The 17,143-nt window shown below is 47.2% G+C and overlaps 1 protein-coding gene across 4 annotated transcripts in view; it reads left to right on the top strand.

The window, feature by feature from the left end:
• ARHGAP40 (Rho GTPase activating protein 40) overlaps nucleotides 1-17,143 on the top strand; it is a 43,357-nt gene that overhangs the window by 2,964 nt on the left and 23,250 nt on the right. For 2 of the 4 annotated variants that reach the window (XM_072350581.1, XM_072350580.1), the window contains exon 1: nucleotides 13,316-13,510. The exons of the other annotated variants lie outside the window; for them this stretch is intronic. In XM_072350581.1, coding sequence (XP_072206682.1) covers nucleotides 13,410-13,510 — 101 coding nt within the window. In that variant the 5' untranslated portion in view covers nucleotides 13,316-13,409. Of the gene's footprint in view, nucleotides 1-13,315; nucleotides 13,511-17,143 lie in introns of those variants that run through there. 4 annotated transcript variants of the gene reach the window in all.

Below are 17,143 nucleotides of genomic sequence, written 5' to 3'. Positions count from 1 at the left end.
TCCAGGTCTGCTGCATAGTGAAAAAGCTTGCCTGATATCAGAACCCATTGCATGAACATGAAGGACTCTAACTAGGTTTTAGGTTCAGATGTTTATAATACTTTCTGGTATTTGCTGTTTGGTAAGACCGTTAGGTCAGCTCGCAGGGGAGATCGTTCTGTGATTGCGAAGAAGTTTGGAGTAAGGAGTACAAAAGCTGATGTAGCTGAAAGCATATTCCCCAAAGCAGATTACTCCAAGAGTCTGGAATGTGTTGGTGGGAGGTTATTCAGCCTTAGTGAAATGTTGCTCTGTGCATGCAGGAGTTCTTCCCCTCCTAAATAATTGTTTCCATCTGCATAGCATATTCCACTGGTGCCTGGGCTGTTGAGCTCTGTGCAAAATCTGAGGCTCTTGTTAAAATGAGGGTCTTTGTCACTAAATCTCCCGTGCTAACTATGTATGAGTGAAGTGTCGTTATCACGTGGGGCCCTTTTAAAGTAAGCCACATTCTGGTCCCTCTTTCATGTCCTTTTAAAGTTTTAGAGATTGAAGCTCTGGGACCCTCAAATCTTGCATAATGCCTGTCGATGCTAGTGTTAATTCACTGGTCTGAGTTAGTGATTTAGTTTTTATTTGATATGAAACTGTGTCCCTTTATTAGAACTGAAGATGTCCCAGACTGCTTGAATGCTGCGTCTGCTGGTCTGTGAGTTGGCAACCTGAAAGTATACACTGCCATCCTATGGCAGAGCCCGGACATAAGAGATGATCCTGAATACATTGTATAGCTGAGACACAGCACTTTTGTAACTACTTGGCTGAGACCCAAGCACGTTTCCACTGCTGGAATTCCTATTTGTTGATTGTGTAGCACTGAAGTGCTGATCTCTGTTTCCTTTTTACCCCTATGCAGAATGGGCCTCCTAGGGAGATGGACTTGGAGAGAAGTGGAGGGCTGTACCAGCACATTACTGTTATGTGTTTTGGGAACGAAGTACCAAGGAGGTGGGGAACACAATGGCAAGATCCTATCTGATCATCACTCTCTTACTGTTCATCACTAGCATATTGAACAGCCTGGGCATTGCTGGAGTAGTGACAGTAAGCTCATGAGCAAGTGGTTGTGTTGGGCTTTTTGTTGTTGGGTTTTGTATGGGAAATTGGTAATCACAGCCTGAACCTTTGATTAATCAGCTGAGGCAAGTGTTGGGTCAGCACAGGTGACTAATTTAGCTGTGCTCCCAGAAGGGGTGGAGTTTGATTCCATCTCCTCTAGACCCCATTTAAGGGCTGACAACCACTAAGGCAGCATCTCTCAGAGATCTCTCCTCAGTGGAGATTGCCTCAGTGGTTCCCAGCAGACTGAAGGCTTCCATGTGGGTGAGTTTTTCCTGTAAATAACCTTTTGGGTATTTACAACAACCATCTTTCCATTATTGTCACCGTACAAGTTTGTTAGGTGTTTGGTTTTGGTTTTTTTTTTGACTTCTCAGTTATCCCTGCCAGGTCACCTAATGCAATGAAAGAGAGAGACCGTGTTAACTAAGAGCCAGTATAATGACACATACTGTGAGTACTCATCATTCCTTCAGCTGCCAGGCTGTATCACATCTGCACTCTTCTCTCTGAAGCACCTGGTTTCTGACTTGGTTGATGCCAATTAGTTGAGGTCAGGTAAGTGCCTGTTTCCTGGCGGAGGTGGCATGGTAGATATCTTTTCTTCATCTTCAGTTCTTGCTGAACCTTCACTGGGCTTCATCTGCCATGGAGAGCATCTGAGAAGCCCACTTCCTTTGGTTGGCCTGTGGTGTGTGAGCTCTGGGATGGCTAGGCAGTGGTACTTACTTGTTGCCTTGGTTTAAACCCCAAAGGAATTGCTGAAAATAAGAATCTGGGTTTCTTGAATGTCTGTTAGGCCTAAGGCAAAGAGTAACACTCACAGCTGGGTGTTCCCAGTGAGAAGTTGGTTCCCTTACATCACTGCATGGGGTGACTTCATAGCACATAGAGGAAAAAAGTGGTTTCCCCATTTGTGCAGTGGGAGGGAGGCTGGCTGTGGTATCCAATGGAATATGCAGCTGGCTAAGGTCCTATGTCTGAAGCTTGAAATTATTTCATTGCTTGGCTTCAATAATTGAAAATGTATTTTATTGTCCAGGAGGGGAGATGATTGTATGCATGGTGAAGGTGGTACCTCTTCTTTGTCTGGCTCCTCTGTGGTGCAGGAGAAATTAATGTATGTTCTTGAGTGAACAGGAGCCTGTAGCTCTTGGTAGGGCCATAGCAGGTGGCCAATATATAATGGAACTGGAAGGATATCCTCTTTTGGCAGCAAATAAATACAGCTTTGCTGATGAAAGTTGTTTTTCTCTGTCAAGGTAAAGCTCAGACAATGTTAATGTTTGAAAACAGCAGGGCTGACACAGTGGAAGGAAATCCTTTCATGCCTCATAGCGGAAGGTAGGCATGATGCTGCAGTATATACATCCCTGCAGCTGATCTGAGATACGGTTGTTTTGGTCAAATACTCTACAATCCTGGACTGACTCCAGCTTGTGCATAAGAAAGGTAAAAGTAGATAAAGGTGCCAGCTGTATTTAGATGGAGTATTTCCTTTGATTAGCAGGAAAGCAAGAATCTCTCCTGGGAGCACTCGTCCTAACGTTATCCCCAATCCAAGAGTTGCAGAGTTCATTCATTCAGCATTTCCTACACTCTCTTGGCCAGTGTAAAGCAGGCACGGAGCTGCCGGATGTTTGCAGGTCAGGAAGAGCTTGGAGCAAGCACAGAGCTGTAAGTTCACTTGGGAGAACTCGGGGCTTTTTTAAACACCAGGACGTGGTGGAATGATGTATCAGCTAGGAAAACATTTGAACCAGGATGCAAATGAAGAAGTAGAGCCAAGGAGAATTTCTTGTTTAAGGGTTTTCTGTTAGTGAGGTCTGTGCAATTTTGTCTTACATTGTGTAAAAGCAGATGGCAAAGAGATGCTAGTCTGTGAAGGTTGAAAAGCTGCCACTTGATTGCAAGCTGTGAGTCTATGAATGTCATTTAACCCTATAATATTTCTGATATTAATACTGAGCCAAGTATCATGGTTTGCTTAGACCTCTCCTATACAGGGCAATGTGCCATACAAATCAAACTTCCATGTCATAAGCTCTTTGGGCAAAAATCAAACAAGGACTCAGTCCCCTTTCAATAGACTGGTTAATTTTCTCATTCATTGTTTCATTAATTCACAAAATCATTAACTTGTGTGCTCATGAACAATTGGTTTCCTAGCTGATGGTGGGAGATCATCCTTGCTCCTCTGTTGTGATGCCGTGCCCCTGCATCATGGTGGGTGTCTGGAGAGCCTCAGCCATGAGGATGCTTCTGGATTAGTTCTGAGTCTGCTTGAAAGGCTTTTGGAGTAAGCTGATGTAAAATTTATACCTTCCAGTGTGGAAGCTGGGGCTCTATCATTCCTCTGAGCTGTTCCAGATAATTCTGAGAGTTTCTGTGATGTCAGAAAGTGCCCATCCATTGTTTCTGCACAGCTGCAAGGCCGCTGTGCCTCATCTCATTGTGCTGAGCATCTGTTTTAGGCTGGTGTTGCAGCTCCAGCACTGGTCAGGTACAGCTGTGGTGGCTGTGCACCATGTGTGGGGCTGCAACCTGAACTGGGGGAGCAGCAACAGTCAAACGATGCCTCTGTCAGAGAATGCCTGTTGTACAAAAGTTGGGTGTTTTAGACCAACCCGGTTCTAATACGTAGTTTAGAGTGTGAGTTTGGTTATAACAGTCCATTGCATTCAGTTTATCTGCTTGTGTGCACATCTTTAGATTTACCTTTATGTTTTTAGTTTTCATCTCAACTGCTGGTCCAGACTGAATGTGTGATCCTTTGATTTGTTGGAACTGACCGTGCTTATTCAGTGGATGGTTTAAGGTTGTTGGCTTTTTGCCTCTGAAATAGCACTTCTCTGAACTTGTACATGGGGTGTAAACTGAAGAATGAGAATCTATCTCGCACCAGCATTTGATGCTGATACAAGTGCTCTGATCTTTTCAGCCCTGCAGGGTTAGCTTGTAGGCACTGTTGTGGTCTCCCGCTGACCTTCAGGATCACAGAATCACAGAATCACAGAATTATAGGGGTTGGAAGGGACCTCCAGAGATCATCGAGTCCAACCCCCCTGCCAAAGCAGGCTCCCTACACCACGTCGCACAGGTAGGCGTCCAGGCGGGTCTTGAATATCTCCAGAGAAGGAGACTCCACCACCTCCCTGGGCAGCCTGTTCCAGTGCTCCGTCACCCTCACTGTAAAGAAGTTCTTGCGCACATTCGTGCGGAACTTCCTATGCTGGAGTTTCAGCCCGTTGCCCCTAGTCCTGTCCCCACGCACTACTGAAAAGAGACCAGCCTCGCCACTATAGCTCCCACACCTCAGGTATTTATAAACCTGGATCAAGTCCCCTCTCAGCCTTCTTTTCTCAAGGCTAAACAGACCCAGTTCCCTAAGTCTCTCCTCGTAGGGGAGATGGTCCAGGCCCTTCACCATCTTTGTGGCCCTCCGCTGGACTCTTTCCAAGAGATCCCTGTCTTTTTTGTACTGGGGAGCCCAGAACTGGACACAGTATTCCAGATGAGGCCTCACCAGGGCAGAGAAGAGGGGGAGGATCACCTCCCTCGACCTGCTGGCCATGCTCTTTTTAATGCACCCCAGTATGCCATTGGCCTTTTTGGCTACAAGGGCACACTGCTGGCTCATGGCCAACCTGTCGTCCACCAGGACGCCCAGGTCCCTCTCAGCAGAGCTCCTCTCCAGCAGGTCTTCCCCCAACCTGTACTGGTGTATGCAATTATTTCTACCGAGATGCAAGACTCTACACTTGCTTATGTTAAACCTCATCCGGTTTCTTACTGCCCAGCTCTCCAGCCTGTCCAGGTCTCTCTGAATGGCCGCACAGCCTTCAGGCGTGTCAGCCAATCCTCCCAGCTTCGTGTCATCAGCAAACTTGCTGAGGGTGGCCACTATCCCCTCATCAAGGTCGTTGATGAAGATGTTGAACAAGACTGGACCCAGCACAGACCCCTGGGGGACACCACTAGTCACAGGCCTCCAGCCAGACACCGCACCGCCAACGACAACCCTCTGCACTCTGCCAGTCAGCCAATTCTCGATCCACTTCACCGTCCACTCATCTATCCCATACTTCCTCAGCTTTGTTATAAGGATGTCATGGGGGACCGTATCAAAAGCCTTACTGAAATCAAGGTAGACTACATCTACCGCTCTCCCCCTGTCCACCCAGCTAGTGACATCTTCATAAAAGGCCACCAGGTTGGTCGAGCACGACCTCCCCTTGGTGAACCCATGCTGAGTACTCCTGATAACCTCCTTTTCTCCCAGTTGTCTGGAGATGGCATCCAGCACAAGCTGTTCCATCACCTTCCCTGGGACAGAGGTGAGGCTGACTGGCCTATAATTACCCGGGTCATCCTTCTTGCCCTTTTTGAAGACTGGGGTGACATTGGCCATCCTCCAGTCTTCAGGCACCTCCCCAGTTCTCCAAGACCTTTGAAAAATTACAGAGAGCGGCTTAGCAATAACCTCCGCCAGCTCTCTCAGCACCCGCGGGTGCACCCCATCAGGTCCCATGGATTTATGGACATTAATGTTTCCTAAGCACTCACGGACCACCTCTTCCCTGACTAAAGGGAAATCTCCCATTCCCCAGATTCTCTCATCAACCACCGGGGACTGGGATTCCTGGGGGAGAGCCCTTTCACTAAAGACAGAGGCAAAGAAGGCGTTCAGTATTTCCGCCTTCTCAGCATCCCCCGTTACCAGAACACCCCCCTCACTTAGTATGGGGCCCACATTCTCCCTAGCCTTCCTTTTGCTGTTAATGTACTTAAAAAACCCTTTTTTATTATCCTTTATCTCCTTAGCTAGATTCAGCTCCAGGTGGGCTTTAGCCTTCCTGGTCGCATCTCGGCAGTCCCTGACTACATTCTTATATTGTTCCCAAGTGGCCAGACCCTTTTTCCACATATCGTGTACTTTCTTCTTTCTGCGGAGCTTGCACATGAGTTCCTTACTCATCCACGCAGGTCTCCTGGCACCTTTTCCTGACTTCTTAGTTACAGGGACGCACCGATCCTGAGCCTGGAAGAGGAGCCGTTTGAATGCTAGCCAGCTCTCACAGGCCCCCTTGCCTTCTAGCACCCTGGCCCACGGGATGGCCCCAAGTAAGTCCCGGAGGAGATCAAAGTTGGCTCTCCTGAAGTCCAGGGTAGCAATCCTACTTTTTGTTTTGCTTCCTCCGCTCAGGATCTCGAACTCCACCATCTCATGGTCGCTACAACCCAAGTTACCCCCGACTTTTACTTCCTTAACGAGTCCTTCCTTGTTGGTGAGAATAAGGTCCAGCAGCACCCCGCCCCGCGTCGGTACCTCGACCATCTGCATTAGAAAGTTATCTTCAATACACTGCAAGAATTGTCTGGACCGCGCATGCTTGGCCATATTGGTCGTCCAGCAAATATCTGGATAATTGAAATCCCCCAAAAGTACCAACGCCCGGGAGCGTGATGCTACTTCCAGTTGGCTACGGAAGGCCTCATCAACCTCCTCTTCCTGATCAGGAGGCCTGTAGTACACACCCACTACAGTGTCCCCCTTACCAGCCTGGCCCTTGATTCTCACCCACAAGCTCTCGACTGCTACATCACTCTCCCCCAGGTGGAGTTCAATACATTCTAGCTGCTCTCTCACATAAAGAGCAACTCCACCACCCCGCCAAAAAAGCAGATGGAAAAGAAAAGATGGTCAGTGTTCAGGATGGTCAGTGTGCGATGAACCTGCCCAAATCTTGCATTGCAAAGCTGTCTGCTAAGGTCTGCAGCAAGCTCTTCTGTTCCCCTCACTGACTCTAAAGTCCCGGATCATGTCTGCAGCCTTATGGTTTTCATGAAGACTCATGTAATTAAATTTGGTCATGAATATTTTGGAAAAACAAATCCACCCTAATGAGCTAATGAAGCCTTGACTACTGATAGTTCTGAAAGAGCTGCTGGCTGCGTTGTGAAATCAGTTTCAGCGTTCCCAACAAGTTCTGCTCCAGCTGTTGCATCGTTTATAGAAGAAACTAGTACAGACAAGCTCCGTGCTGACTGCAGAGCGAGACTCTGGTGCTGCACAAATGGTGACAGCTGCCATTATTTTTAACTCGTGCTCTCCTAAAGAAGCATGCCAGTTCTGTTTTTGTCCCATCTCTCTTCTAGAGGATGAACGAGAAGGATGCCCATAAATATAAATCATGGGATGCTTCTGATCTCTCCACGTGGAAAAGTTGGAGTTTCTCCTAGGGACCTGTTGAAGGGATGACAAAGTAGAACAGAAGCCTGTTAGGATAAATGATGATGGCACTCCTAAGTACAAACACGACTGTTGCTTATGAGTAGAGTAATTGGCCCTTACTATTGTCTACCAATTAAAAACATCTGCTCCTGGGCTGTATTAAATCTTATTTTGGAGGTAACTGAGTAAGAGGGATCAGTAAAAATGCTGCTCCCTTTGAAAGAGCTGCATTGCTGTGTTCACACTGCCCTTGGTGGGACTGGCAGTCGCTTGTTCTGCAAATGCAGGGACCGGCTCTTATGTCTCTGCACTGGGAGAGGTTCTCAAACCAATGGGGAGGAGATGGATGGCTCAGGCTGGTGCAGGTTCGAACCCCACTGCACCTCAGGAGGCAGAAACCTGACAGCATCATTTGCTCATTGGAAGGAGACCCACAAATGAGCAAAGGGGCGTTTAATTCCCAACAGAAATGCTTAGTGTTTCTGTATCCTTCCAGTGGAAGACCCTCTGTGGGGGCTGTTTTTCTCTAGATCTTGAAACAGTCTGGAATACCTCAGTAAGTGGATTTAGTTTTTGTTAAAATCATCCAACAAAACAAATTTCAGTAAGACAGGATGGATTCCTGTGTAGTATATATGAGGTAGTTTCAGCTATATATAAACAGATATATAAAACATCTGAGCATATGTAATGCATTTAAAACACTAGACTCTACATTCTTTCACCCCCTCAAAAAAGTAAGGAGCCCACAAAATCACACACAAAAAAATACATAACTTAGTAAACTTCATTTGTATTTTGTCCAGGCTTGGACCTGTAGAATTGTGCTTCTAATCTAACGTAGCTGTGTAGCTATGATTGGATCTCTCCTGCCTTATTTCTCCCATTGTCTTACTGTCCTTGCTGAAACTCCTGCTTATCTGAGCCAAGCTATCAGTAGCTGCCGTTCAGCTGTCTCATAACCTTGGTAGTTCTAAAGCATTTGCACTGATCATGGAGCCACGTGCATGACTTCTTTTCTAAGAGAGTGGATGCTTGGCATTTTTTGGGCAGTAACTCCTACGGGATGCCCAAAAACACTCTGACTCATGGTGAGCTCAGCCCATGGAGCCCATCCCACTGCCTGTGATTTTGGTGAGGAAATAAACAGGGTGACAGCCCAGTGCATCACACCTCTGAGCTGGGAACTGGGGCAGCAGCTGCAGATAGGAGGAGCATCAGAAATGAACTATTTGTAGCTGTTGCCCCATCCATTTACCCAAGGGGAAAGGGAAATCCAACTTTCAGAAATGAAAATGAGGTTTGTGAAACAGGTAGGGATGGGCGCTTTGGAATTTGAGCTCTTCCCTCTTCTTTTTCTCTGAAAATCAAGGAGGTGCAACGTGCTCACAGTGCAGCCTCTGCTAGAGATGATGGCTGTGCTGGGTGAGCTCTGCCGTGGGAATCCAGTCCCTGAGAGCTGGGCTGACCCAGCTGGGCTGCGGTTTGCTGTGGTGACTCATTGCAGCCAGCGAGGTCACTGCTGATCCTCTGTCCCTTCTGCCTCCCTCCATCACACCCTAAGGGTGGTGCGTGGCACTCTGTCAGCTGGTTGCAGTGACTGCAGGCCCTTGTGTTCAGAGGAAGTGAACAAGCAGCCAGGTGGTCATTAGTCCTGGACCTGTACAGCCTGTCACTTTTCTGCCTTCAGCATCCAGCAAGAAAGACGTGGTTTTTGCAAGGCCTGGCACGCAGCAAGTGTTCAAGTGTGTTTGAACAGGGAGATAAACAAGGGCATCCTCAGAAATCCGCTGTGGTTTCTAATTTTATCCAGTTGAAAATGCCCAGAAGGCAGAAAGATGTTCAGTTTATGTCGGTAAGTAGGTCTTGGTTATTCATCAGAGTAAGTGTTTTTTGTATTAAGAATAGCTGCTGTGTCTTAGCACTTCCTTCCATTGTCACAGCTCTTCCTTGAGCAGTGGAAAGGTTTTGTGTGGTTTAAATTACATTTACAGTAGTAATTAGGTTTAAACCGCTTTGCAGTTCACTGATCTAAATATATGTGTGCATAAACAGCACTGGATCTTTTCCTCTTCCATCACTCCCCCAAGCCATGGCAGCACCAAGCAGACAGCAGGGCACTGCCTTCTGTTTGCCTTTTGCCTTTGTCCAGTGGCCATAAGCCTTAGGGCAAGGCAGTAAACTGCATGCAAATAATCATTTGGGTTTTGGTGTTTTCAGTGAGTCTTATTTTTTTTTAAGGCTTCAGTGTTTCAGTTTCTCACAACTGAATTATTGTGCAACAAAACATGTTTTTTCTCCTTTGGGATTCTTATTTTTTTAACGTGAGACTAAAAACCATTTCCATGCCTGCAATCTCTGCTTAGGATTCATCTGTTTGTGCTGCTTGCCCACCACCCAACATCCTAATCCTCTGCTACAGCTCCTCGGTGCTGTAAAGCAGATTATGTGCTCTGACACAGAACTCGTGGCTCTCGTGTTTTGTTTTAAGCAGGGTCTGACCTGTGTGCTGCTGGGTCTGAGTCATCCTCACTCTGCAGAGCAGGGAGGGTCAATGGGTGATGCTGTACATGGTGCTTTACCTCCATCCTTGCTGGATTGGTTCAGGTGCACCTAGGGGAGCTGGGTTTCTTTCCCAGTAGCATGACAGATTGAATCTTGCATTGAAGCACCTGAGAGCTGCTGCTTCTTGCTGGCTGTTGAACCAGGAGGTGCCAGTTGGGTCTTGCAGAGCAGAAAGCCCATGTGCCTGTTTCACTGTGCTGTGCCCCAGGCCATGGCCTGGGTGCTGCCTCCATGGCAGGCTGGGAGCAAGCTGGGACCTGGGTAATCTCGCTGCCTTGGCGACTTCAGAAACTGTAATCTGTTAATCTTAATGGCTCCACGTGATAAGTAGGTAATGCTGTTCGAGTATTTTCTTGGTCTATGATGGAGTAGAGCGGGTTCAAATTACTTTTGAGCTTTCCTAATATTCAGTACTCCTTAAAAATGAATTTTTCTAGAGGATAAAAAGCATTGGATGAAAGGGGTTTGAGCTACATTAAGGTTCTGCACTCTTCTTCAGATTGCAGAGCCTTTCTCTCGCATTTGATTTTCTTGCTAACAGATCACCTTGAGGATGCCTGGCAAATGAAATGCTGCCTCAAGGTGCTGAATGCAGGGTCTGACCACTGTGCTCCATCCAGCCCACTGGGTTGGATGCCACTGAGCTCTGCTGGGGCTGTGTGCTGGTGCGCAGAATGGTGCACCGTGCTGGGATGGCAGAAGGACCTGGAGCCTTTGGGTCTCCAAACGTGACATGTTTTGCCCAGCTGAAATTCCTCACTGTCTGAAAATGTGGGGGTTATTTTACCCTCTCCTTTTTGGTCCTGAAATAAAATAAATAAATCAGGCTTCCTGAGCAAGTCAAGGCACGTTGGTTTGGCAGGATCTATAGATACCTTCAGAAATAACTCATGCACTAAAGCCGTGACGTCGGCAGTGCTGGGTTGGTACCAATGATTCATCTGAACAAAGCGAGTGCTGGGAGTGCAGATGTGCCTCTTTGTCTCCATATTTGAGTAAGACGATCTCGTCCCAGTTGGCCTGGCTCATCTCTGATGACATCAGGAGGTCTCTCCTGGTGAACTGAAGCTCAAAGCCAGAGTTGGGATATTTATCCCGACTGAGTCCATCCTCAGACACTCACTGTGTCTCTGTTCAGTTCCTGTCCTCTCAAACTGGGAAATAAACTTGATGATTATTCCTTTGAAATGCCATGAATAACCAGACTGGAGTGAATGTGCACAAGGCTCCCAGTGGAGAACTGCTGTTGCATGCACCTCATTATCCAATTAGGCCTTACATTTTCTGTAATGCTTGCTTACTGCTTTTTATGAGTAATTAAATGTACTGCTAAAGAATTCTGTTTTCATTTTGAATCCTTTAATTTCTGCCTTGCCTTGCAATAAGTCTGGCTGAATTATTGCTTTATGATCCTGTGACAATGCAGCTAGCTCATACCTGTGACTGTTTCAGTCTGTCTGAAAATCTAGCAAAGAATCAAAGCAGCTGACTGGAGTTAGCAAAGGAAATATGGTGTTGTGCCCATCAACTTCCAGACCTGGCAGCTTTTGTGTAAGCAAGAAGGAACAACCTGAAACACGGCTGCTTGTTTTAGGACAAGGTGTGCTTGGTTTGAAGTCTTCTGGAGTCAAACGTGCTAACAAATGTTTCTGGCTTTGCTGCCGTTTGATCTCTTGGCTTGTAGAAGCTGGGCCATCTGTGGGGTCATGTGGAACTGTGGATTATCTGAGATGGGAGGGACCCCTGACGATTATCCTCTCCAACTCCCAACTCTACAGAGGGAAATAAATGTGAAAGTTAAACTGTACATTGAAGAACATTGTCCAAGCACTTTTCTTTACTCAGGAAACAATGTCCAACAGAATATATCTGTTTTAATGTGTATACAGTGCCTTATGCTTTGGCCAGGTGTAGCTCTACAGCAACTCTTGTCTTGTGTAGTTGACTGAAAGCATGAGAACAGGTTTGAAGGCTTTTAGCATGTTAGTAAGGTCTCTAGTGTTGGATGCGTTCTTATAACCTGCTGCCTATGTATAAAGCAGTGCTACTGTAAAAGCTCGTGGATGGTCTTTCTTTCTAAGTGTGGATTTCACAAGCTGAGACTCTTCCAGGCTGACATATTTGGTTCTTTATCTTGTCTTGGGGCATATGTAGGGAAGCTACATGGATAACCCAGGCTGCGAATCTGATCCCTGGTGATACTCATTAGGAATGTATGGCAGAATGTAATTGCAAGCACTGTGGAACTGCTGGAGTAGCTCAGCTGTCTGGGGTAATCCTCCCCTAAAACAAGCCTGTCTGAGGGGATGGGAGTGGATCTGATGGGAATTTGGTCAGTTGGGTTGTGTTACATGTGGGACAAATAGGGTGCATGCTTGCAAGGTGGGGTTCCAGTGGCTAGGCTAATGCAGCGGCTGGGAGAAGGGCTGTATTAATGGGTAGGAAGAAACTGAGATTGCTTCTTTGCATGCTTTCATGAGGGATTGTCTCCAAAATAGCTGCTGCTGCCCTTTTAAGCCATCGCAAGCAAAGCAGGCTGACCCATAGATCCAGTCTTACCAGAGCATTGGAAACTAGTGCAGTTATTACCTGTGCCAAAGAAACTTTGCATGTCTTCATTATGGAAACTTTAAACAAATAACTTATTTGTAACTTCGACTTTAGGATGGAGAAGAATAAATGTTAAAGGAAAAGGGAAGTTACAGGAACACTGTGAGAGGCTTGGTGGGGAGTATGGGAATAGTAGAGAGAGGATAAGACCTATTAGGTACAGCAGAGAGATGGGGCGTGTGCTTGTTTTAACCCTTTGCTTACTCACATACTGCTTGTTGGTGAGGTGCTAAGGAAGGATCTGGATCTCGCAGAATGCTTTCTGTAGGTGTCATGGGTTTATGCTGCTCTTTCAACACCAGTGACTTCCATAAACCTGTGTCTTACTCAGTGCCAAACGATGGCAGGGTATGCGGGATTTGCTTTTTTTAATAAGTGCTCTTTTTTGTGGTTGTTGTTGCTCAGTGTGTTTTGTGTTGTGTTGCTCCCTCCCTCCCCATTCCCTGCCAGATATGTGGTTGTTCTCCAGTCTTCAGAGAAGTAATGTTTTGAGGAGCAAATACACCAACTCCTCCTCCCCAGCACTGCCGGTGGGAGTTACTTTTTCACAGGGCTGAGACTCCGTGATTACTGAACAAGCTTTAGCGCAGGCTTGGAATAGCTCCTTGCTATTCTCCGGTCGTGCTGAGTGCTGGATGCTGGCCTTGTGCCTCGTCCTTCAGCTGCGTTCCAGGCAGGGAGCTCAGCCCTGGCGGGGCTGCCTTGAAGTCCCAGGTGTATTTACGGTGACTCCTGCACCATCCCGGGGAGGGAGGAGAGGACGTGTGCCGGTACCCAATCAGCTGCACACCTGCCCGGTGACGAGGAGCAGCCCTTGGCAGTTGGTTGCGGGCTCCTTGGCTCGACAGCAGCGCTTGGCGCGGTGCGGATGGGCTGACCGCCTCTCCCCTTCCCTCCGAACATGGACAAGCTCGGCAAGAGGGGCTCTGGGTTTGCCAGGACCCGCATCCCACGGCCACAGGTGGTGCTGCAGCCGATGCAGCCGACGCGCTGCTCCTGCAGGTACGGGATTTGAGCTGGGCACGGCTCCGTGCGTGTTCACTGCTTCCAGAAGGCGGCGGGGGGGAGCAAGGGGAGAGACGGGTGGCAGGAGAGATGGGAAGGAGGTAGATTGCCAAGAGCAGTCGGGTTGTAAAATGTTCTCTTAAACTGTGCCTTGATTGTGAAAATCGAATACATGGAATTCTCCTGTTTGATACAAACCTGATAGTTTTTTGTCCATCGGTGCAGCAAAGTGGGGGTGGGAGCTGCAGGAGTGTTTGTGTGTTGGGGGTAATGCTGCAGGGGCTGCAGTGAGGATCGTGTGCATCTTCTCAGGTGGCAGTGAAGGTGCCGTAGCAACATGTGTGCTTTGAAGCCTTTCTGGTGACTTAATGAACTGTGGGAAGGTCAGAACTGCTTAGTTATAAATAATGTGCAAAACCTATGTGCTGTGAGGTGCAATGACTGCAAGTGGAATGACTTTGCTTTACAAACACCCTCCTCTCTGTGCTCACTGGACATCGGCATCTGGAGTCTGTTTCATCTTTGTCCAGTAACAGCTTCAGTTTTATGCCAAGCAAGCTGGATTTGTTCCATTGTGTGTGCACTGGTCCCAGTGTATCAGTGTGGTTGGATCTGAGGGCATGCAACAGCAGAACACCCCCATCTGCTCACTAACTTTGAGCAGGATGTTGAACTTCTAACCAGTGGCACTTTGCATCTGTTCATCCAGCCCTAACAGCAGGTGAGGTACATCCCCAGCTTACCCACACTCCTGCAGTGGCACAGACATGCCATATGCCTGTGTGATAAGGTGGTTGCGAAATGGCATTCAGAACATCCTTGTGCTCTGATTAATTGCCTTTAACGACTCTCTGTTTTCGCAGCAGTCACTGTGGGGTGCTCACTGCCTTCCCATTTGGTGCATGTGGTATCATGTCCCCAAAGTTCTCCTGACAAAAGGCAGCTGCTGCCCCAGTGTTCCTCATCTCAGTGCTCATGGTGCCCAGCATTGTGCAGTGTGGGTGCAGGCTTTGCAGGCAGGACCCTGACTTGCTGCTGCTGTGGGGGGTTCCCTGCCCTCAGCAGCTGCTATAGATCCACTCCCAGCTTGGCAGCTGTTCTTGGCAGGCTTGCTTTCTGCACAACCAGCATTTCTTCCTCTCATTTCTTGGCCTCCAGTTAAGTGCTATTTATAGGTCATCAGCGAGTGGAGCCTTTTCATGGCAGCGTAATAGCGAAGCAGTTCCTCTTATACATTATAACTCATGTGAGAAATCCAAGCCAGGGCTTTGTGTCTGTTTTTCCCATGTTCCAGCACCCATAGGCCTCTTACACACAACGTGTAGCTCAATTCATAGTGCATCTCTCAACCCCCCCTTGTTCTGTGCTGGCTGGCAGCTTACTTTTGCTGCCACTTTGTAGTCCCTTACCTGTTCTCATATATTGGGATAACACGTTATCATTGCTCTAATGTAGGCACAGCTGGTTGGGATAGGCTACATCATGAGGAGGAGTTAAGTTCAACATTAATGCAGTTGTAAAATGTGTAGGTAAATCTGTGCTTTTGTAAAAACCCCTTGTTTGAATGAGCAATCTCAAAAACAAGTCAAGAATGTCTTTGATAAAGGATCCAGGCATGCTCTGAAAGATACATGGCCACCATCGTGCTCTTCCCTGAACATGGGAAGCTGAGGTGTTGAGGTTGAGCTTGTTGCCTGAAGTCACAGGTGACAAGAGTTAAGGAAGTGCATCTCATCTGATGTAAGGTGGCTGACACGTGTTTTGAGGATGGCTTTAGTAACTGGGAGGTATTGACTCATTGCAGCCTTGCTGAAGTCCCTGGCACCGTAGGGATATGACAGACAAGTCACTAACGGACATGAGTAGCCTCTTAGTTAGGGAATCTCACATAAATGTACAACAGATCAGTCCAAAATGGCATTGAGCACTTCAGTGCTGTTAGCATTTGTTCTGCCTGTGCCCCTTTCTGCCAGAAGGAAATGCAATTAAATCTTCTCCTGTTTGGGGCACCTTGCTGGGGCACTGATGGGGAGCCAAAAACAGAGAGGGAATGGCTTGTGGCTTCCAAGGCCAAGGCAAATCTGAATGTGACAGAGCAGGCACCCGGCTGATAGATTGAACTAAATATGGCTTTAGGTATTTTGATTTGTCTGTATCTGCATGGGCTTATCAATCTCATGTTTGTTCTGCTCTCAGTTTCAGGCTGAGAGACCTCCAGGCACATCTGTAATTACAGGCAAATTTTGTTCCTCCTTGGCTTACTTATTTAGACACCTACCAGGGAGAGTGGAGATAAGCCTGTTTCAGATTGAGGGCTGGGGTGTGAGCGTTGAGACGGACTTTCTTTGCTCTGAAGCAATTATTTTCAGGTAAACTGCATCCCATGCTTTGTTTGAAACTTGCAGTGCTGTGCTGGATGTTATCTCAAGAGCTGAATCCCAGCACCAGCCATGCTGAGGATGTAGTGCTAAAGCAGTGCCTTACACAAAAGCCTCAATACTGAAGGATTTCAGTCCCTTCAGTGCTGGGCAGATAATCACTGTTTTGTCTCTCTGGTGTCACTCAGGATGTCCGGACAGGAGCTGGGGAGTGGCTGTGTTGTTGTTGTGGTAGGGGAAAGCTGGACCTGCTCTCAGTGACACCTCCACGTATGCAGAGCCATCTCGCATGTCCTCGTTATCGCTTGCAGAACAGGCTCCTTCAAAACAACCTGAAATGACACTGCTCCCAGAGCTCCTTGCATAATGGAAGATCTTGATGAACTGATTGCTGTGTTACTGAAAACAAGCTGTAATCTTATTAGTAAATTGTAGTAGTGACATCTTAACTATTCTCACTTGCGCTCTAGATACCTTCAAGTGTGTCAGCCCTTGGATATGAAGTCCTTGCTAAAAGGCCCCAGTACAAACACAAGTGGGGTTTGGCAGCGTGGCTTTGTGTGTGGGGGTATCTTCTGAGAAGGGCTGTGTGTCAATGACAGCTGTATGAGCAAATCCCCTATGGTCAGAGATATGCAAAGATACGCCAGCACTGGCAGTCTGCTTCTGAGATCGCTTTGATTCTGGTTCTTCTAAGCCTTGGCTTAGTTAAGCTAGTGAAAGCAAAGTTTGCTGGGTAAGTTTCTGTTCGTCTTTGCCACAGTAATTTGATAATTAGTCTGTCTTTACTTTTCTGGTCTGCTCTAAGAACACTCCAGTATTGCTCTTCCACTCTGTGGATGGAGGGGTTGGAGAGAGTTGGCAGCTTGTGCTGGAAACTGCTAACAAAGCGTGGGGGACTGAGAGGATGAGAATCAGTCTTTAGAGCTGGACCTTAAAGATCTGCAACTTTTGTGTGGCTTCTGAACTGCCTCTCTTCTGTTTGTAGAAAAGGTATGGAGCTTGTGCCCACCAGACATCTCCTGTGTTAGACTCGCTATCCATGGGCACAGCTGATTCTGTGTGCGCTTCATCTGAGTTTTTGACAACTGCACTGATATCTTTCAGCCAGATTCTGTTATTGTATTAATATTTATGTATTTGAAAGAAAGACCGAGATTTAAGCTTCCAATTCTTCAAGTAAGATCTAAATACTGATACAGAAGACTGGTGGATTTTCTGTTCCTTTTTCCCCATGCTCCCATGTGTTGTT

The sequence above is a fragment of the Excalfactoria chinensis genome, chromosome 15, assembly GCF_039878825.1.
Source record: "Excalfactoria chinensis isolate bCotChi1 chromosome 15, bCotChi1.hap2, whole genome shotgun sequence".
NCBI classification, from domain to species: Eukaryota; Metazoa; Chordata; class Aves; order Galliformes; family Phasianidae; genus Excalfactoria; species Excalfactoria chinensis.
This window is presented reverse-complemented; position numbering and strand designations above follow the sequence as displayed.